Source organism: Chrysemys picta, chromosome 1 (genome assembly GCF_011386835.1).
Source record: "Chrysemys picta bellii isolate R12L10 chromosome 1, ASM1138683v2, whole genome shotgun sequence".
Lineage (NCBI taxonomy): Eukaryota > Metazoa > Chordata > Testudines > Emydidae > Chrysemys > Chrysemys picta.
Genome location: NC_088791.1, coordinates 145,599,623 through 145,622,304, shown reverse-complemented (window position 1 = coordinate 145,622,304; position 22,682 = coordinate 145,599,623). Strand labels below are relative to the sequence as shown.

Below are 22,682 nucleotides of genomic sequence, written 5' to 3'. Positions count from 1 at the left end.
TAGCCTTGCAGCTCTGGCTCTTTCCAAAGTTACTCAGAGCCTCTGGGCCTGTTCTTCTACTGTTGTTCCCCAGATCAAAATGCCATCTGTGTAAACCTTAGTCCCCTGTAGACCATCAAAAATGTGTATATTTTCCAGTGAAACATCTCAGATGCTGAGCAAAACCCAAATAGTACTCTGTGGAAATAGTTTCTCCCAAAGGGGTGTTGAATATGCACAAATGTGTGCTCAGTGTTTCTATGGCCATCTGCCTCATGAAGTGTAGAAAAATATTTGGCATTGGCCATCTCCTCAAAAATTCTCCTCTTGTACATAGTGGAAAATGCTCCCTTTTTACATATTTATTTAATTCTTATGGGTCTCTCTTCTCTTCCCTCAGTTCCCTCAGCCTCTCCTCGTAAGTCATGTGCCCCAGGTCCTTAATCTGGACTCTCTCCAATTTGTCCACATCCGTTCTGTAGTGGGGGGACCAAAACTGGATGCAGTACTCCAGGTGTGGCCTCACCAGTGCCGAATAGAGGGGAATAATCACTTCCTTCGATCTGCTGGAAATGCTCCTAATGCTACTAATACAGCCCAATATGCTGTTGGCCTTCTTGGCAAAAAGGGCACACTGCTGACTCATATCCAGCTTCTCATCCACTGTAATCCCTAGGTCCTTTTCTGCAGAACTGCTGCTTAGCCAGTCGGTCCCCAGCCTGTAGCAGTGCATGGAATTCTTCCGTCCTACGTGCAGGACTCTGCACTTGTCCTTGTTGAACCTCATCAGATTTCCACCTCACTACTTCTACTTGATTTTTCTCTGCTAATATGTCCAAAGATCATATTTGTTTTCTTATCCACTGTAGGACACTGGGAGTTTATGTTCAGTTGGTTGCACACCAAGCCCCCTCAGGCTTTTCCTAAGTCATTACCTGTTAAAATTCCCAGTGTGACCTACATTCTTTGTTCCTAGACGTTTGGACTTGTATTTGTCTGTATTAAAATGATGTTTTAGCAAACCTAGATTGCCATGCGATTCAGATTGTTTTTCAGAACTGACATGTCACTATTTAAAGATAATGAATAGTACTGGTCCAAAAATGAGTCCCTGAGGAATCTCACTAGTGTCAATCTCATTGGAGGACAATTCCCCTTTTAAAATGTATTTAAATATCAGTTATCCAGTTTTTAATCAATTTAATATGTGCTGCATTGATTTTGTATAGTGCTAATTTTTAATTAGAATGTCATTTGATACCAAGTCAAATGCCTTACAGAAATCTGAATATATTATGCTAACTTTGTCAGCTAAATTTGTAATCCCATCAAGCACCTATTTCACATTTGTAAAACAGGACCTAATTTTCACAAAACCACATTGATTGGCATTAGTTTTTGTATCATCCTTTTATTCTCTACTGATTGCCATCTGGAGCAGCTAATTGGCTTGTGGTTCTCCAGGCAATCCTGTTTACTATTTTTAAATATTGGCAAAATATTAGCTTTTTCCCATACCTCTGGAACTTCCCCAGTATTCTGAGATTTGTTCACTAATCAACAGCAGTGGCTCTGAGAGTTCCTCAGCCAATTATTTTAAAACAATTTGGTGCAAATTACCTGGTTCTGCAGTTTTTAAGCAGTTTAACGTTAGTGATTGCTGTTTAAAATCCTGCCTACTTACTGTTTGATTATGAAATATTTCCTCTTCTAGGTAAGATGTAAAAACATCATCCAGCGTCTTCCGAGTAGAGAACAGAAAATATTTATTGAACTTTTCCACATCATTATTAAAAATTTTAGATCCTTTCTGGTAAAAGACGCATGCCACTGCTATGATTTCTTTTGTTCTTCCCTGTGCTCCCTCCTCTGATTCTGTGTCTGCCTGCACAGGACCCTCTTCAGCTCCCTCTTACATTGCCCTCCATCTTTCTCTGTCCCTGAAACCTCCTTAATTTCCTCCACAGGAGTTCAGGCAAAATGGCTGACATTCTATTTCTGCTTCCTGAGGAGTCCAAAACCCAAAAAGGCTGCGTTTACAAAAAAAACCCAACTTTGATAAAAATGGAAAATGAAGAATAAGACTGTTTAAAAAAATTTGAATTGAAAACATTAAGGATATTTTTTTAATTCTTCACAAAAAACCAGCTCTGTGTGTGAGGCAAACATGTAGAAAGACAAGATCTCAATTTTGAAGAGCTTGCAATATAAATATTTGCTTTCTGTTACGGAATAAAGTTTAGAGTGTAACAAATATTTGCTAAAGAACGGAAGTAGAAATAGATACAGAGCCTTCTGCTCAATTCAATCACTTAGTAATCTGATCTTTTAATTTGTGTGTTGAAACCACAGGAACAAAATTATTTGTACTAACAGCACAATTTCCACCCTATCCTTTGATAAATTTTGATGACTTCAGGCATGCATTAGTGGATAATTCAATCGCTGACTCTAAAAAGTTGTCATTAATAAGGAAGAGACCGACATTCTTAATGAAATTAAGGAAAATAGAGCTCAAGGAAGATCTGTGATAACAAAAGATGACAGAGGGTGGAGGGGCTGGCTAGTTCAGGGTGCTGGCAAGAAGCAAGAGCTTTGCATCTGCACACCAGTGTTTACAAACCCTCTCTATGTCTGTGACTGAAAATATTTGATAACTGTTGTAGATAAAGTGAGTTGGGGAATCTCGGGGCCAGATTCACACAGGCATTTATGTACCTAAAGATTGAGATGGGTGCCTAGTGAGATTTTCAATAGTGCATAAGAAGTGAATGGGAGTTAGGTGCCCGCCCTGCTTAGGTGCTTCTGTAAATCCCGCTAGGCACCTATCTGCATCTTTAAGCACCTAAATACATTTGTAAATCTGGCCTCCAGTCTGTTTTCTCAGGGAAAAGTGTTTTATTTGCATAATTCACCTCATTTAGATACATACTAGTTCAGATGAGTGCCACATCTAGTCCAGTGCCTGACAGTGGTCAGTTCCAGATTATTCAGAGGAAGATGCAAGAAACCCCATAGTAGACATCTGTACTTGGCTAATGCCATGAAATTTATATTTTCACTCTATCTCATGTTATCATGTTTTCATTATCTGTATTTAAATCTAATCCTTTTAAAAATCTTGTCATGCTTTTGGTCTGAGTGATAGCATGTGGCAATGAGTTCCACATGCATTGTTTTAAAAAATGCAGTAAAGGGTTGCAGCCTGGTGCACTGAAGATAAGCATGGGCCACAGTTTCCCTGTGCACACAACACTGGTAGGTATCAGGGGAATTTGTGAAGTTCACCAGCAACATGCCCATGCTTATGCCTCCATGAAGGAGCTACTAACTCCCATCCCTGGCATGTTGCAGAACAAAGCTAGAAAATACACTCTCCCACTGAGAATCCTGCCACTTGGTGTCTGGGCAGGACACCAGGGTGAGAGAGTGGATGGTACGGAGCACAAGCATGCTTTGAGCAGGGGGTTGGACTAGGTGATCTCCTGAGGTCCCTTCCAACCCTGATATTCTATGATTCTATGAAGGTGTTCCATGGGTGGGGCTGGAAGGAAAAATGACTGGATAGGATGCAGCCTGCTCGGGTGGAGAATGGGGGATATCTGGAAGGCCAAGAAGACAGGGCTGTGCAGAAGCAGAAAGCTCTAAACTTCAGTGACCACAGAAGACCTTCAAATACAGACCAGGCCTGCTAGGAGTAATCCAGGACTTTCTTCTGGAGCAGTGTTTCAACCTCCAGGGAGGTTATGAAATGCAATTCAGGGAAGTTGCAAAGCAGTGAACATTTCATTACAGTTTAAAGCAAAGAAAATCTGTCAACTTCTCAGAACACACACAAATTCTACAGGCTTATAATTGTTATAATAGATACATGTTTTTACTAATACTTTAATAATAAATGTAAAGGATTGTGAGCCTGGGTATTCATTTTCACCAGCTCTTTTGACTCCCTGGTTGCAATGATGATGTCATTAGCATACACTGACAGCACCAGCTATCTCTCTGAGCACTAACCTCATCAGCCGTTGATAGAAGAGATAGAGGCAGGGCTTGATGGCAGTGGAATAGTTGGTTGGACAGAGGGCATTCCTGATGACAGGTTTGATCAGGGTCTGGTTGAGCTTAAACAAGCAGCTGAAGAACAGAATGCCATTGAGAGGAACCCTGCAAAGTGGATCTCAAAGCCAGACACAAGCAGCATTCCCAAAAGATAAACATGATCCATCCAGTAAGACACCTTCTCCTAGCCAAGGGCCAGACAGGTGAGGGAAAAGACCATCCCTAGTTGCAGGCTGGAGAAGGTCTGAGACCAGTTGGGATAAGTTGTCAAATATAGTCAGTCTGGGACAGAGTAGGTCTGGTTGAGGTGAGTCACTACTATCATCATAGACTTCAGCTGCAGCAAGATTGCCCTCCTTATGACTTTAAAGTCCATGCATAGGAAGAATACTAATAACTTAGGGCACGAAAGCACTTTCTTAAGCAGCAGTGCAAGCACAATATTTGTGCATGAATGGGGGAGTACTCAGCTCCCCAGTGACCTGATCCACACAGTGAGAAAGTCTGGACTGAGGATGTCTCAGAACACAGAGTCATAAAAATGTAGGGATGGAAGGGAAATCAAGAATCCATTCCCCTGTATTGAAGCAGGACCAAGTTTACCTAGACCATCCCTGGTAGGTCTTTGTCCAGCCTGTTCTTGAAAACCTCTGAGAGGGATTCCACAACACCCCTTGGAAGATTAAGCTATTCCAGAGCTTAACTACCCTTATAGGTGGAAGGTTTTTCCTAATATCTAACCTAAACATTCCTTGCTGCATATCAAGTGGATTACTTCTTATCCTCCCTTCAATGAACATGGAGAACAATTGATCACCATCCTCTATAATAGCCCTCAACATATTTGAAGACTATTATTGGGTCCCCACTCAGTCTTCTTTTCTCAAGATTAACATGCTCAATTTGTTTAACCTTTCTTCCTAGGTCAGGTTTTCTTTGATCATTTTTGTTGCTCCCCTTTGGATCTCTCTCATTTTTCCACAGCTTTCCTAAAGTGTGACATCCAAAACTAGACATAGTATTCCAGCAGAGACCTCACGAGTGCTGAGTAGAACGGGACAGTTACCTCACATATTTTACTTCTGACATTTTCTTAATATACCCCAGAAAGATATTAGCCTTTTTCAGGATTACATCACATTGTTGGCTCATATTTAATTTGTGATCCACTATAACCCCCAGATTCTTTTCAGCAGTACTATTGCATACAGTTATTCCACATTTTGTATCTTTGCACTTGATTTTTCCTTTCTAAGAGTAATAGTTTGTTGAATTTCATCTTGTTGATTTCAGACCAAGTCTCCAATTTGTCAAAATCATTTTGAATTCTAATCCTGTCTTCCAAGTGCTTGCAATCCCTCTCACCTTCGTATCATCTGCAAATTTTATAAACACACTCTTTTCTCCATTAGCCAGGTCATTAATGAAAATGTTGAATAGTACTGGACCCAGGACAGACCCCTTCAGCACCCCACTAGATATGCCTTCCCTTTTTGACAGCAAACCATTGACAACTGCTTTCAACCAGTTGTGCAGCCACTTTATAGTAATTTCATGTAGACCATGTTTCCCTAATTTGCCTATGAGAATGTCATGTGGGACTGAGTCAAAAAGCCTTTCTAAAATCAAGATATATCATGGGTTCCCCCCATCCACTAGTCCAGTATCCCTGTCAAAGAAAGAAATAAGTTAGGCATGATTTGTTCTTGACAAATCTATATGGGCTGTTCCTTATAACCCTATTATCCTCTCGGTGTTTATAAAGTGATTGTTTCATAATTTGTTCCGGTATTTGGACCAAAAAGTAAGGTACAAAAATTAAGATGACTGGTCTATAATTCCCTGGTCCCTCTTTGTTCCCCCTTTTAAAGGTAGGTACTATGTTTGTCCTTCTTGAGTCTTCTGGGATCTCACTCATCCTCCAGGAGTTCTCAAAGATAATTGCTAATGGCTCCAAAATTGCTTCCGCTAGGTCTTTAAGTACCCTAATGTGAATTTTATCAGGCCCTGCTGACTTGAATACATCAAACTTATCTAAATATTCTTTAATCCAGGGTTCGGCAACCTTCAGCATGTGGCCCATCAAGGTAATCCGCTGGCGGACTGCGAGACATTTTGTTTACATTGACTGTCTGCAGGCATGGCCCCCTGCAGCTCCCAGTGGCCACGTTTCACCGTTCCAGCCAATGGGAGCTGCGGGAAGCGGCAGCCAGCGGATTACCCTATGGGCTGTGTGCCGAAGGTTGCCAACCTCTGCTTTAATCTGTTCTTTCTCTGTTCTGGATTGTGTTCTTTCCTCCTTCTTATTAATATTAACTTTGTTAAGCATCTGGCCTCCATTAACCTTTTTAGTGAAGACTGAAGCAAAATATGTATTAAACACCTCAGCCTTCTTGATGTCATCAGTTATAAGCACTCCTTTCCTGCTAGATAAGGTACCTACACTTTCCTTCATCTTGCTGTTGCTCTTAATGTATTTATAGAACTTTTTATTATTAACTTTTTTGTCCCTTGCTAGGTTTAACTCATTTTATAATGTAGTCTTTTTGATTTTTTTCTCTACGTGCTTGCACTATTCTTTTATATTCATGCTTAGCAATTTGTCCATGTTTTCACTCTTTATAGGATTCCTTATTGATGTTCAGGTCATTAAAGAACTCCTGATGGACATTCTTTTGCATGAGCATAGTTTGCTTTTGTGCCTTTCATAATTTCTCTTTGAAAAACTGCCAGTTCTCCTGAATTCCTTTTTCCCTTGGATTTTCTTCCCATGGGACTTTACCTGCCAGTTCTATGAGTTTATTAAAGTCTGCTTTTTTCATGTTGATTGTCCTTATTCTGCTGCTCTCAATCCTTCCTTTCCTTAGAATCATGAAATATATCATTTCATCATCCCTTTTATTCAAATTGCCTTCAACATCTGGACTGGCAACAAATTCCTCCCTATTAGAATCAAGTCTAAAGTGGTTTCCCCAGGGTTACTTCCTCCAACTTCTGAAACAAGGAGTTGTCCCCAACACATTCCAAGAACTTATTGGAAATTTTTTGTGTTGCCATATTACTTTTCCAACAGATCTCTTAGTAGTTAAAGTCCCCCATTGCTATCAGGTCTTTGTGTTTTTGATGTTTCTGTTATTTGTTCTAGAAATGCCTCATCCACCTGCTCTTCCTGATTAGCTGGTCTATAGTAGACCACTCCCTGGATTTTGCCCCCGTCTTTCCCCCGTTATCTTCACCCAGAGACTTTCGGCTGGTCTGCCTCTCACTTCTTTTTGGACCTCACTGTTGTCAGTTGGTGTGCGGTGTGTGCTCTCTCCATGTGCTGTCCCAGCCTTGTGTAGGAAGCTGGCTCAGCAGACTTCGATAGTATTACCGAGAAAGACCACAGACTCAGTTCAGTGGTGAAGGCGCTTGAACAGGTTTATTGGCATAAAGCATGATCCAAGTGCCTGGTATACTCTACGGGAACACTAACAGTAGCGTAGCTAGGGGGCTTCAGGGGAAGCAGCCGCTTCCCCTCAGTACATTTTTCAAAAGCAGCGCCTACCGGGCTGCTGCTGGGGTCCTGCAGGCAAGTGGGGGGGCAGCATGGTCAGACTCCGGAGGAGCCATTGGGGGGGGGCGGCGGGCGCGGCCAGAGGAGCAAAGGGGCCGGCTCCTCGGCCATCGCGCACCACGCTCAGCGCGGCCCCAACATCGCCGCTGCGGCCGCCTCCTGCGGAGGCTCAGGGCTCGGCGGCCAAGCGCTCCGCAGCTGGCGGGCAGATCCCCTCTCCCTGGCAGCTTCCTGTTTCCGGGCCGAGGGGCATGGCCAGAGGAGGAGCCAAGGAGGGGCACCTTTTTTATGGTTGCTCCCCCTGCACTGAGAAGCTGGCCACGCCACTGAACACTAACACATGTGCCTGTTACAGTGGACTCAGATCAGTCAGTGGTGGGACTTTCCACTGCCCCTCTCGTCTGGACAAAAGATGTCCCTCCTATGATTTCTCTTTTATACATTGATACAAACAGGTTACATATTACACTCCTGGCGTGTTTAGTTACCAACCCTACACCTTGTACCTGCTGGTTCGAACAAAACACTTCCATTCATCATCCTGTTCTTCCATCCTTTTCCTTATTCCTTGTGTTCCTGTATCATCTCTCAAGATTGTGTTTATGCCATGACTATATGTTGGGGTGTACCTGTACTAGCCTTCTGGAATGTGTTTCCATGAATCCCCTGTGCATAGTATTTCTTAGAAGTGCCTGTATTTTTACAACACTAATCATGCTTTTGCCAAGTTCGTGTACCAGACAGTGAACTTGTAAGCAGGTGTTTGCTTTATGGCAGGACCTGACTTTTACCGATAGCCTGGCCTTTGTTGACTTTAGTTCAGGCCTTAGGCCTTGGATCAGGCCCAGTGTTCCAGGCTCTCTCTTTCTACTACACTCAGAACAAGTGTATACATTCTTGATGTACAGTGCTACACTTGTTCCCTTTTTTCCCTGCATGTCCTTTCTGAAAAAGCAATACTCCACTATAGTCCAGATATGAGATTTATCCCCCCCAGTCTTAGTGATGCCATTTAAGTCATAATTTAGCTTGTGTACTAATACTTTCAGTTCTTACTGTTTATTCCCCATACTCCTTGCATTTGTGTATAAACATCTAAAAAGTGGAGCAGATTCCCCTCTTGTTGCTCCTATGACCATATTGTAATTTTCCATTCTGCCCTCACCCCCCCCCCCCAACATCTAGCCCCTTTGAAAAGGTCACCTTTTTTAATACCAACCAGTGGGCATTTAGCACCTGCTCCATTTGAACCTAGTGCAAAGCCCTCGTCACTAGGTTGGTGAGTCAGTTTCTGAAGATGCTCTTCCCCTTCTTGGTCAGAGTAACCCCATCTCTTTTCAGCAGTCCTCCATCCCAAAGCAGCATCCCAAGATCAAGAAGCCAAAGCCCTCCCATTGACCACATCCTACACAGCCAGGCACTCATCTCCAGGATGCATATGTCCCTGTCTCGGCCCATATGACTCAATGGTCATCTTATAGATTCCCAGAGATTTGCTGTTGTGCATTAGATGGAGGGTTTCTGAGAACTAGGCCAGAGTGAGAAAGAAGCTCTAGCCACCTCCAGTTGACTGTACTGGCCACTTTACCATTGGGAGTTCATCTCCCAGGACCCCACCGTTAGAGATGGATGAATTTTTTTCAAAATGAAATGTTTTGATTTTCAATGTGAAATGATTGATTGCACTGGTCTACAATTTTTGAGAAGTCGTCTGCTTCAGAGATAAAATGTGCTATTTATTATGTATTTTGATGTGCTGAATTCAAATATGACAATTAAAACAACTGATTGGCTACTGTTTCTAAGATATTTAAGTTTTTACATTTTATGTCTATGTATATTGTGTAGTTAGTAGAGTTTTAATCATAAATTGTAAACCTAGGTCTTTTCATGTGTTTATGGTTGCTTTACATGATAATATTTCACTTGTCCTGTTTATGTAACACTTTAAAAATCAGCAAAAGGGTTATATAAATAAAATTTATTATGAAACAAAAGGCAAAAAACTATTATGTACATAGTTTAGTCCTATTCAGTGTCTACTCGGCGCTTCTTGGCTTGTCTCTTGTCATTAAATGGAGCATCTCTTGTCACTGTCCAGCAATCGTCTGCAAGCATTGATGGGCTCCATTTGCCCTGATAGCATTTCTCCATTGTTGCAATGTCCTGGTGAAATCGCTCGCCATGCTCGTCGCTCACTGCTCCGCAGTTCAGTGGAAAAAAATCTAGATGAGAGTGCAAAAAATGTATCTTTAGTGACATGTTGCAACCAAGGCTTTTGTATGCCTTGAGGAGGTTTTCCACCAACAACCTGTAGTTGTCTGCCTTGTTGTTTCCGAGAAAATTTATTGCCACTGACTGGAAAGCTTTCCATGCTGTCTTTTCCTTGCCACGCAGTGCATGGTCAAATGCATCATCTCGAAGAAGTTCATGAATCTGAGGACTGACAAAGACACCTTCCTTTATCTTAGCTTCACTTAACCTTGGAAATTTTCCACGAAGGTACTTGAAAGCTGCTTGTGTTTTGTCAATGGCCTTGACAAAGTTCTTCATCAGACCCAGCTTGATGTGTAAGGGTGGTAACAAAATCTTCCTTGATTCAACAAGTGGTGGATGCTGCACACTTTTCCTCTCAGGCTCCAATGACTGTTGGAGTGGCCAATCTTTCTTGATGTAGTGGGAATCTCTTGCACGACTATCCCATTTGCAGAGAAAACAGCAGTACTTTGTGTATCCAGTCTGCAGACCAAACAAGAGAGCAACAACCTTCAAATCGCCACAAAGCTGTCACTGATGTTGGTCATAGTTTATGCACCTCAAAAGTTGTTTCATGTTGTCATAGGTTTCCTTCATATGGACTGCATGACCAACTGGAATTGATGGCAAAACTTTGCCATTATGCAGTAAAACAGCTTTAAGACTTGTCTTCGATGAATCAATGAACAGTCTCCACTCATCTGGATTGTGAACGATGTTGAGGGCTGCCATCACACCATCGATGTTGTTGCAGGCTACAAGATCACCTTCCATGAAGAAGAATGGGACAAGATCCTTTTGACGGTCACAGAACATGGAAACCCTAACATCACCTGCCAGGAGATTCCACTGCTGTAGTCTGGAGCCCAACAGCTCTGCCTTACTCTTGGGTAGTTCCAAATCCCTGACAAGGTCATTCAGTTCACCTTGTGTTATGAGGTGTGGTTCAGAGGAGGAGGATGGGAGAAAATGTGGGTCCTGTGACATTGATGGTTCAGGAACAGAAGTTTCATCCTCTTCCTCTTCCTCGTCTGACTGAAGTGAGAATGATTCTGGTGCATCAGGAACCTGCAGTCCTTCTCCATGGGGTACTGGGCATATAGCTGATGGAATGTTTGGATAATGCACAGTCCACTTTTTCTTCTTTGACACACCTTTCCCAACTGGAGGCACCATGCAGAAGTAACAATTGCTGGTATGATCTGTTGGCTCTCTCCAAATCATTGGCACTGCAAAAGTCATAGATTTCCTTTTCCTGTTCAACCACTGGTGAAGATTTGTTGCACAAGTGTTGCAGCATATGTGTGGGGCCCACCTCTTGTCCTGATCTCCAATTTTGCAGCCAAAATAAAGGTGATAGGCTTTCTTAACCATAGTGGTTATACTGCGCTTTTGTGATGCAAAAGTCACTTCACCACAAACATAGCAGAAGTTATCTGCACTGTTCACACTGCTCACTTTGGCTAAACAGAAATGTGTCCCTTTGCAAAATCAAACACTGACAAATAAGAGAGCTCGACACTGTATGATTTCTAGAGCTGATATAGGGCAATTTGTTCAGAGTGATGTAAGCTTCGTTATGATTGCATCATCCATGACTTCTAGGAATAACATGATGCAATTCATATCATGTATGATGCAATACCAGCTTCAGATTGCATCATTCGTTGTTTTGCCTAAAAAGCAAGTACTGTCCAAACCCAGTCATAGATTTATTCATAGATCCAGTCAAAGATGTATTTTAGTCATTTCTGGTTTAAATTGAGATCCCTTCCCTTTATAACTCGCTTATCCTCCGCCATTCCCAAGTCAAGGGTCGTATATACTGACCCAATAACATATCTTGAAAACTAGAGCCAATCAACAATTTGAAGCATCATTTTCGTTCTCAGTGACCCAGAATTAGTAAAGTTTGACTACATTTATTTCAGAAGCATTTTGGCTGTAGAGCAGTGTTGTTTTGAATTTTACTTCAGTTTTATTTAAAATCAAAAGGTAAAAACAAACGAACATTAAATGAAACATTTAAACAAAAAGTCAATATTTTGACATTTCCCATGAAATGAAAATTCTGAAAAACGTAATTTCATCATTAGTGAAATTGTTTATAAAAATAGTTTCATTTTGACAAGGTTTAAATGCTTTGTTTCAATTTGAATGTAACAATTGAAACAATGAAGTTGAAATGAAGCACTTTGACCTTATTGAAAGTGTTTTGATAATTTTTCGTTGAAAATTTTGACAAAATCATGACATTCTTGCAAAACATTTTGATTTTGTTGAATCAGAAAGTTCTGGTGAAAAGTTTTTGACCAGCTCTAACTAACAATGACCCAAAGTGCCTAGGAAATCAGATGCCTGCTGATAGAAGAGCACTTGCTCCAAGTCCCATATCAGGGTATAGGTGTAGAGAAGGTTTAGTACCAACCTCTTCACTTGGAGGTACAGCAGGTTTCCTCGTGTGACTTCAGCCACCTCAAGCACCTGGTTACCTAGGGGTTGGGAGAACAGCATGGCAACCTGACCATAAACATTGGTGAGGCGGTAAAGGAAACCTTCTCTCCCTACTCCAACCAGCAGCTGGTTTAAGAAGGCAGAATCGTGTGCCTTTCCCATCAGGGAGAGAATTGTGGCCTAGCCATAGTGATGAGAAATGGGAGGAAAAACTAAGGAAAAAGACAAAAGGGAGAAAACCCAAAGCCACAGTAGTATCATGATTCCCTATGATACTAGGCCTGGCTTTTAGATCCTGTGCAGGGACATGGAAGACCCAAACCAAGCAATACATGAAAACAAGGACAAATGAAGGGCCATCTGGCAATATTTTGGAGAGTGGGTGAGAAACAAAAAGGTGCAGGGGGCACAGGAGTTTGTGTGTATGACTATGTGTGTACGTGTGTGTGCCTCTGTGTATATGTGCATAACAAGAGAGTTTCTCCCTCAAGTCTTTGTGCACAGAACTACAAACCTAGAGTCCCTGAGCTCTACTCACAGCTCTTCCACTGTCTGTTATTGTTTCCTGAGAAAAGCAATTTATTGAGAATGCATGAGATACTTCCAAATGTGTCTCACACCATGTCCATAACACTTACAGATTCATAGTTTATTCATAGATTCATAGATTCTAGGACTGGAATGGACCTCGAGAGGTCATCAAGTCCAGTCCCCTGCCTGCATGGCAGGACCAAATACTGTCTAGACCATCCCTGATAGACATTTATCTAACCTACTCTTAAATATCTCCAGAGATGGAGATTCCACAACCTCCCTAGGCAATTTATTCCAGTGTTTAACCACCCTGACAGTTAGGAACTTTTTCCTAATGTCCAACCTAGACCTCCCTTGCTGCAGTTTAAACCCATTGCTTCTGGTTCTATCCTTAGAGGCTAAGGTGAACAAGTTTTCTCCCTCCTCCTTATGACACCATTTTAAATAGCTGAAAACTGCTATCATGTCCCCTCTCAGTCTTCTCTTTTCCAAACTAAACAAACCCAATTCTTTCAGCCTTCCTTCATAGGTCATGTTCTCAAGACCTTTAATCATTCTTGTTGCTCTTCTCTGGACCCTTTCCAATTTCTCCACATCTTTTTTAAAATGCGGTGCCCAGAACTGGACACAATACTCCAGCTGAGGCCTAACCAGAGCAGAGTAGAGCGGAAGAATGACTTCTCGTGTCTTGCTCACAACACACCTGTTAATACATCCCAGAATCATGTTTGCTTTTTTTGCAACAGCATCACACTGTTGACTCATATTTAGCTTGTGGTCCACTATAACCCCTAGATCCCTTTCTGCCGTACTCCTTCCTAGACAGTCTCTTCCCATTCTGTATGTGTGAAACTGATTTTTCCTTCCTAAGTGGAGCACTTTGCATTTGTCTTTGTTAAACTTCATCCTGTTTACCTCAGCCCATTTCTGCAATTTGTCCAGATCATTTTGAATTATGACCCTGTCCTCCAAAGCAGTTGCAATCCCTCCCAGTTTGGTATCATCCGCAAACTTAATAAGCGTACTTTCTATGCCAATATCTAACTCGTTGATGAAGATATTGAACAGCGCCGGTCCCAAAACAGACCCCTGCGGTACCCCACTCGTTATGCCTTTCCAGCAGGATTGGGAACCATTAATAACAACTCTCTGAGTACGGTTATCCAGCCAGTTATGCACCCACCTTATAGTAGCCCCATCTAAATTGTATTTGCCTAGTTTATCGATAAGAATATCATGCGAGACTGTATCAAATGCCTTACTAAAGTCTAGGTATACCACATCCACAGCTTCACTCTTATCCACAAGGCTCGTTATCCTATCAAAGAAAGCTATCAGATTGGTCTGACATGATTTGTTCTTCACAAATCCATGCTGGCTGTTCCCTATCACCTTACCACCTTCCAAGTGTTTGCAGATGATTTCCTTAATTACTTGCTCCATTATCTTCCCTGGCACAGAAGTTAAACTAACTGGTCTGTAGTTTCCTGGGTTGTTTTTATTTCCCTTTTTATAGATGGGCACTATATTTGCCCTTTTCCAGTCTTCTGGAATCTCTCCCATCTCCCATGATTTTCCAAAGATAATAGCTAGAGGCTCAGATACCTCCTCTATTAGCTCCTTGAGTATTCTAGGATGCATTTCATCAGGCCCTGGTGACTTGCAGGCATCTAACTTTTCTAAGTGATTTTTAACTTGTTCTTTTTTTATTTTATCTGCTAAACCTACCCCCTTCCTACTGGCATTCACTATGTTAGGCATTCCTTCAGACTTCTCGGTGAAGACCGAAACAAAGAAGTCATTAAGCATCTCCGCCATTTTCAAGTTTCCTGTTACTGTTTCTCCCTCTTCACTAAGCAGTGGGCCTACCCTGTCTTTGGTCTTCCTCTTGCTTCTAATGTATTGATAAAAAGTCTTCTTGTTTCCCTTTATTCCCGTAGCTAGTTTGAGCTCATTTTGTGCCTTTGCCTTTCTAATCTTGCCCCTGCATTCCTGTGTTGTTTGCCTATATTCATCCTTTGTAATCTGTCCCAGTTTCCATTTTTTATATGACTCCTTTTTATTTTTTAGATCATGCAAGATCTCATGGTTAAGCCTCGGTGGTCTTTTGCCACATTTTCTATCTTTCCTAACCAGCGGAATAGCTTGCTTTTGGGCCCTTAACAGTGTCCCTTTGAAAAACTGCCAACTCTCCTCAGTTGTTTTTCCCCTCAGTCTTGATTCCCATGGGACCTTACCTATCAGCTCTCTGAGCTTACCAAAATCCACCTTCCTGAAATCCATTGTCTCTATTTTGCTGTTCTCCCTTCTATCCTTCCTTAGAATTGCAAACTCTATGATTTCATGATCACTTTCACCCAGGCTGCCTTCTACTTTCAAATTCTCAACGAGTTCCTCCCTATTTGTTAAAATCAAGTCTATAACAGCTTCCCCCCAGTAGCTTTTTCAACCTTCTGAAATAAAAAGTTGTCTGCAATGCAGTCCAAGAATTTGTTGGATGGTCTGTGCCCCGCTGTGTTATTTTCCCAACATATATCCGGATAGTTGAAGTCCCCCATCACCACCAAATCTTGGGCTTTGGATGATTTTGTTAGTTGCTTAAAAAAAAGCCTCATCCACCTCTTCCACCTGGTTAGGTGGCCTATAGTAGACTCCTAGCATGACATCTCCCTTGTTTTTTACCCCTTTTAGCCTAACCCAGAGACTCTCAACACTTCCGTCTCCTATGTCCATCTCTACCTCAGTCCAAGTGTGTACATTTTTAATATATAAGGCAACACCTCCTCCCTTTTTCCCCTGTCTATCCTTCCTGAGCAAGCTGTACCCATCCACACCAACATTCCAATCATGTGTATTATCCCACCAAGTTTCAGTGATGCCAACAATGTCATAGTTGTATTTATTTATTAGCACTTCCAGTTCTTCCTGCTTATTGCCCATACTTCTCGCATTTGTATATAGGCTTCTAAGATACTGGTTTGATCTTTCCTCCCAGTTTTGTCCTGACCCTCCTTTCTCTCTGACAATATAGCCCACACTCCCTCTCGTTTCCGACCCATCTCCCCGGTCTCCATGTTCCCCACTTACCTGTGGGCTTTGCTCACCTGTCCCCGTCGAACCTAGTTTAAAGCCCTCCTCACTAGGTTAGCCAGTCTGTGTCCAAATAGGGTCTTTCCTCTCCTCGAAAGGTGAACGCCATCTCTGCCTAGCAGTCCTTCCTCGAATAGCATCCCGTGGTCTAGGAAGCCAAAGCCCTCCTGGCGACACCATCTTCGCAGCCAGGCATTCACCTCCATGATGCATCTGTCTCTGCCCGGGCCCCTACCTTTGACAGGAAGAATTGAAGAGAATACCACCTGCACTCCAAACTCCTTCACCCGTACTCCCAGAGCCCTGTAGTCACTCTTGATCCGCTCAGTGTCACACCGCGCAGTATCATTTGTGCCCACATGGATGAGTAGCATGGGGTAGTAGTCAGAGGGCTGGATAATCCTCGACAATGCCTCCGTAAAGTCTCGGATACGGGCTCCCGGCAGGCAGCATACCTCCCGAGATGAAATATCAGGGTGACAGATGGGCGCCTCCGTCCCCCTCAGCAGAGAGTCTCCGACCACCACTATCCTACGTTTCCTATTCGCAGTGGTGGCAGCAGACCTCCCAGCCTTAGGGGTACAAGGCTTCTCCTCCTTTACTGTAGGGAGTGATTCCTTCTTTCCTGTATCAAGAAGAGCATAACGGTTACCTATTACCACGGTAGGAGGGTTTGGAGCAGGGGTGGAGCACTGCCTGCTGCCAGAAGTAACCAGCTGCCAGTGTCCACCCTGAACCATCTCCTCCTCCACCAGTGGTGTATCAGCAGTCCTGTGTACTGGGACAGCTACCTCAGCTGTCTCCACATGGACACTGTCCAGGAATTGCTCGTGGATTCGGATGCTCCGCAACCTAGCCACCTCCTCCTGCAGCTCTCCCACCTGCTGCCTGAGAGATTCCACCAGCAGGCACCTCTCACATTGGATGGTCCCCCCCAGCCTGGATATCAGTAAGTGGAAATTGCAAGTTACAGTCTCTGCAAAACCACACCAGGATCTGGGTAGAAGCATCCATGCTCAGGCGCTCTGTCTGGCTACAGGCACAGGTGGAGGAGACAGAAGCAGTGCTGGCACAGGTGTTGCGGGTCTTCCTAACCATCGTAAGCCTCCCTCTGTCAAACTCCCGTCTGCAGCCCCCTGTCCGCTGAAAGGGTTGTTTAAGCAAGAAGTTTTGAATGTAGTTGTTTTATAGGTATTAAGGGGAATAAAGAGAAAACAGATAGAACTGGCAAGGGACCCTCGCCCCCTTCCTGCTCCCCTTCCAAACCCCCTTGCGAAACTCCCTGTTAGCAGCCCCTGTTTGGAAAAGCTCCCTGGTCGCTTGTGCTCTGCTTTATAAAGCCCTGGCCTGTATGAATGCCCCGCCCACTGATTAAGGCTCAGCCACTTACCAGAAGCTTCTAGCTTTCAAACCTTCCTTTGAAGCTCACAGCTTCCAACTGCAGGCCACAGCACACGGTCCCCAAAAGGGTGCTGTATTGCTCCTCCTTCACCTGGAGAACTCCCTTGCGAAACTCCCTGTTATCAGCCCCTGTTCGCAAAAGCAGGAGGAATCACTGTGATCTTCTAGTCTGACTTCCTGCACAACACAAGTCACTGAGTTTCCTTGAATTAATCCCTGTTTGAACTAGATCACATCTTGTAGAAATACATCCAATCTTAATTTTAAAATGTTAATTGATGAAGAATCCACCACAACCCATGGTACGTTGCTCCAATGGTTGATTACCTTGTTAAAAATGTGCACCTTGCTTCTAATCTGAATTTGTTTAGCTTCAGCTTCTAGACCTTGCATCTTGTTATACTTTTGCTAGATTGAAGAGCCTTCCATTAGCAGATTCTTTTTCCACATGTACATATGTGCAGACTGTGATTAAGCCACCTCTTAACTTAGGAGGTTTGTTAATATGTTACAGAAGAAACTCTACTGAACACAGATGAAATACAATATTTAGCTTCCCAACAGGATGCAGGCCTCAAAGCAGGATTAGTAACTAAACCAGGAATGGTATGATCAGTGAACCTCAGAAGACTCAGAGGTTCAGCTTGGAGAAGTATCCTGATTCCACATGGTTTTCCAAGCCATTTTGGCTGGGAAGGCTTGTGAGAAAAGATTTTCTTGTTAGCTTCTTTCTGCTGGGGGAAAGGAATCTGGCCCGAACAAGAAGGTGGTAAGGACTCTGTGAAAATGGAGTGGAAAACCCTAGCCAAACAGTTTACCATATTTCTTTGAGTATCAAATACGTTTGGTTTGAGTTTTGGGCCAAGGTGTAGATTGGTTCTTACTTTAGTTAAATAGGGTTTCCCATTCTCTACTTGCTTTATGTCATCTCTCTTATCCTAAATGGGATGCAATCTTCCACCCTGATCCCCAGTTACCACCATGTGCACTGATTATATAGGGCTGACTCTAGGTTTTGCAAGGCTCATTGTGAAGTAAGACACACACATCTTCAGGCAGACTTCTGTAACTCACTTAGCACATCTGGGAGGTGGGAGAATTTGGCAGCTGAGAGGGTCCAGGGTACTTGTTGTTAAGGGGTTGGGGATGGTCATGTACATTTCATAAACTAGAAGTGGGGCAGGGAGCATCTCAGCAACTAGAAGAGGTGGGGCCACAAGGTTCATCTTGCAAAGTAGGGGTGAGTTGTTATGGGCTGTTGGGTGGAGGAGGGGCTGGATGTGTCCTGGGAAGGGGATCTGACAAAGCAGGGCCACTCTTGAATGCATGGGACCCTGTACAATTTTGCACTGGTATGTGTCTAGCTAGGACTGGTGCTGCTATGCATACAGAATTTCCATTGATGTTTCATTATGCTGCATGTCATGGAATCATAGAATATCAGGGGTGGAAGGGACCTCAGGAGGTCATCTAGTCCAACCCCCTGCTCAAAGCAGGACCAATCCACAGACAGATTTTTGCCCCAGATCCCTAAATGGCCCCCTCAAGGATTGAACTCACAACCCTGGGTTTAGCAGGACAATGCTCAAACCATCCCCCCATACCTGCCGCGTATTGTTGCAACATTGTGGTGTGGAGGTGCAGTGATGTAACACCGTCATGAGTTTGGGACTCTTCAGTAGCCAAAGAAGTAGGATAAACCCATGAAAACCAGACCTATACCACATATTGGAAGGAGTGGTGACCCTTGCTCTCCTATGAAAACTGAAATAGAGTAAAAAGAAGAACAGGAGTACTTGTGGCACCTTAGAGACTAACAAATTTATTAGAGCATAAGCTTTCGTGGACTACAGCCCACTTCTTCGGATGCATATAGAATGGAACATATATTGAGGAGATATATATACACACATACAGAGAGCATAAACAGGTGGGAGTTGTCTTACCAACTCTGAGAGGCCAATTAATTAAGAGAAAAAAAACTTTTGAAGTGATAATCAAGCTAGCCGAGTACAGACAGTTTGATAATAAGTGTGAGAGTACTTACAAGGGGAGATAGAGTCAATGTTTGTAATGGCTCAGCCATTCCCAGTCCTTATTCAAACCGGAGTTGATTGTGTCTAGTTTGCATATCAATTCTAGCTCACCAGTCTCTCTTTGGAGTCTGTTTTTGAAGTTTTTCTGTTGTAATATAGCCACCCGCAGGTCTGTCACTGAATGACCAGACAGGTTAAAGTGTTCTCCCACTGGTTTTTGAGTATTTTGATTCCTGATGTCAGATTTGTGTCCATTAATTCTTTTGCGTAGAGACTGTCCGGTTTGGCCAATGTACATGGCAGAGGGGCATTGCTGGCACATGATGGCATATATCACATTGGTAGATGTGCAGGTGAACGAGCCCCTGATGCTATGGCTGATGTGATTAGGTCCTATGATGATGTCACTTGAATAGATATGTGGACAGAGTTGGCATCGGGGTTTGTTACAAGGATAGGTTCCTTGGTTAGTGGTTTTGTTCAGTGATGTGTGGTTGCTGGTGAGTATTTGCTTTAGGTTGGGGGGTTGTCTGTAAGCGAGGACAGGTCTGTCTCCCAAGATCTGTGAGAGTAAAGGATCATCTTTCAGGATAGGTTGTAGATCTCTGATGATGCGCTGGAGAGGTTTTAGTTGGGGTCTGAAGGTGACAGCTAGTGGTGTTCTGTTATTTTCTTTGTTGGGCCTGTCTTGTAGGAGGTGACTTCTGGGTACTCGCCTGGCTCTGTCAATCTGTTTTTTCACTTCAGCAGGTGGGTATTGTAGTTTTAAGAATGCTTGATAGAGATCTTGTAGGAAGCACCTTTACTCTCACAGATCTTGGGAGACAGCCATAATCACATCAGCCATAGCATCAGGGGCTCGTTCACCTGCACATCTACCAATGTGATATATGCCATCATGTGCCAGCAATGCCCCTCTGCCATGTACATTGGCCAAACCGGACAGTCTCTACGCAAAAGAATTAATGGACACAAATCTGACATCAGGAATCAAAATACTCAAAAACCAGTGGGAGAACACTTTAACCTGTCTGGTCATTCAGTGACAGACCTGCGGGTGGCTATATTACAACAGAAAAACTTCAAAAACAGACTCCAAAGAGAGACTGGTGAGCTAGAATTGATATGCAAACTAGACACAATCAACTCCGGTTTGAATAAGGACTGGGAATGGCTGAGCCATTACAAACATTGACTCTATCTCCCCTTGTAAGTACTCTCACACTTATTATCAAACTGTCTGTACTCGGCTAGCTTGATTATCACTTCAAAAGTTTTTTTTCTCTTAATTAATTGGCCTCTCAGAGTTGGTAAGACAACTCCCACCTGTTTATGCTCTCTGTATGTGTGTATATATATCTCCTCAATATATGTTCCATTCTATATGCATCCGAAGAAGTGGGCTGTAGTCCACGAAAGCTTATGCTCTAATAAATTTGTTAGTCTCTAAGGTGCCACAAGTACTCCTGTTCTTCTTTTTGCGGATACAGACTAACACGGCTGTTACTCTGAAACCTGAAATAGAGTAGGCAAAACGCAGCAAGCAGTGGAGTACATGATTCAAAGGCACTGCACAAAATTGCAAAGAACAATTCTTTGTGTAGTTGGTCACTTTTTATATCTCATTCTTTTTCAGAAGGTCTCAGAGATGGGCTCCACATAACACTTCAGTTCTGAAGAACCAAGGACTGTAGGATCAGTAGTGTACAATGGAGAAGACTGCAGGAGAAATACCAGTCCTGAGGCTACCATCTTGTGGCTTATTGTACTGCAGACATGCACTCCCAACCCAGAGTGTGCTGCCTTAGGAGAGGAAATACTTGTCAGACATTACTAGATCCATTTATTTTCTTACATCTTTTTTACTTTTGCATCCTGTAATCCACTTGTGAAAAGAGGAATGATGACTTTTTATAGTTGCTGTTTGATTCTCTTGGCATTTACCTGGAACACCTCTGCCTACGGACCAAACCAAAGGGCGCAGAAGAAGGGAGACATTATTCTTGGGGGACTGTTCCCCATTCATTTTGGAGTGGCTGCCAAAGACCAGGATTTAAAATCTAGGCCAGAATCAGTGGAGTGTATAAGGTAAGCCAAAAAGAAACTGGTAAAAATCTACAATGCTGGAGCCTTTACCTTGGTCAGTTATAAGTGAGGTGCCTTACCGCTTCAGTAGAATAGCTGTAGCTAAATATCAAATACAACACATCTTTACTGTGTATAGTATCTTTACTATGTAACCCAAATGCTTTACAGAATTAAGTATTTGTCTTTTGCTTTTTATGACAAGAACTCAAGCTCCAATTTTGCATTCCATCTTGCTTTTTGCTACTGATGAGGGGCACCATGTGAAGGCAGTAGACTTGCTCCTCACAGAGCTAAGTAATACAAGACCATGGAAGTGTGTGGTGTAAAGAGAATGAATGGTGAATAAGCTAAAGTAAATGTTAAGAATTATTTGGCAGCTTACAATGAGAAAGAACGATACACATTATAGTTCCCAATGCTGCCAAATCACAAATACATAAATCTATTCAGGCAACGAATAATGGATATTTAATAAATAATATTTAAATATATATATATATACTTTACTTAGAGTCACAGCAAATGCAATGGAAGTGACCAAAATTTTTATCAGATTGTCTGACTACAGTCATGTGTGGCAAAAAAGGGTTTTGAAATAATGAAATCCCTTATTTTTGTTAAGTATCAGAGTGGTAGCTGTGTTAGTCTGAATCTGTAAAAAGCAACAGAGGGTCCTGTGGCACCTTTAAGACTAACAGAAGTATTGGGAGCATAAGCTTTCGTGGGTAAGAACCTCACTTCTTCAGATGCATCTGAAGAAGTGAGGTTCTTACCCATGAAAGCTTATGCTCCCAATACTTCTGTTAGTCTTAAAGGTGCCACAGGACCCTCTGTTGCTTATTTTTGTTGCGCCTTTCCTCCTCTCTCCCAAAGCACTTCACTTACTGTGAGGTAAATTTTCAAAGTGTTTAGGTGCCTAAAGGTGCAGATAGGTGGGCATTAGATGCCTAGGCACTTTTGAAAATTCCACTAGGCACCTATCTTCCTCCTTAGGCACCTAAATACTTAAAAAATCTGGCCCTATAGTCCCAAACCTGAATTCCATAATCAATCCTTGCTCAATCAAAATTCAATTACTTTCATGTAAATACTGCCTATGGACTGGGCAAAGTCTTTGGCACTAAGCTCTATGGCTAGGTCTATACTACCCGCCTGAATCGGCGGGTAGAAATCGACCTCTTGGGGATCGATTTATCGCGTCCCGTTGGGACGCGACAATCGATCCCCGA

General features: G+C 42.7%; 1 protein-coding gene across 6 annotated transcripts in view; it reads left to right on the top strand.

Annotated features, from left to right (window-relative positions):
• CASR (calcium sensing receptor) overlaps nt 1-22,682 on the top strand; it is a 167,551-nt gene that overhangs the window by 47,645 nt on the left and 97,224 nt on the right. For 4 of the 6 annotated variants that reach the window (XM_024108324.3, XM_005292743.5, XM_024108378.3 and 1 more), the window contains one exon: nt 21,002-21,453. In XM_024108324.3, coding sequence (XP_023964092.1) covers nt 21,266-21,453 — 188 coding nt within the window. In that variant the 5' untranslated portion in view covers nt 21,002-21,265. Of the gene's footprint in view, nt 1-21,001; nt 21,454-22,682 lie in introns of those variants that run through there. The other 2 variants (XM_024108429.3, XM_042852037.2) reach the window with 2 other exon arrangements.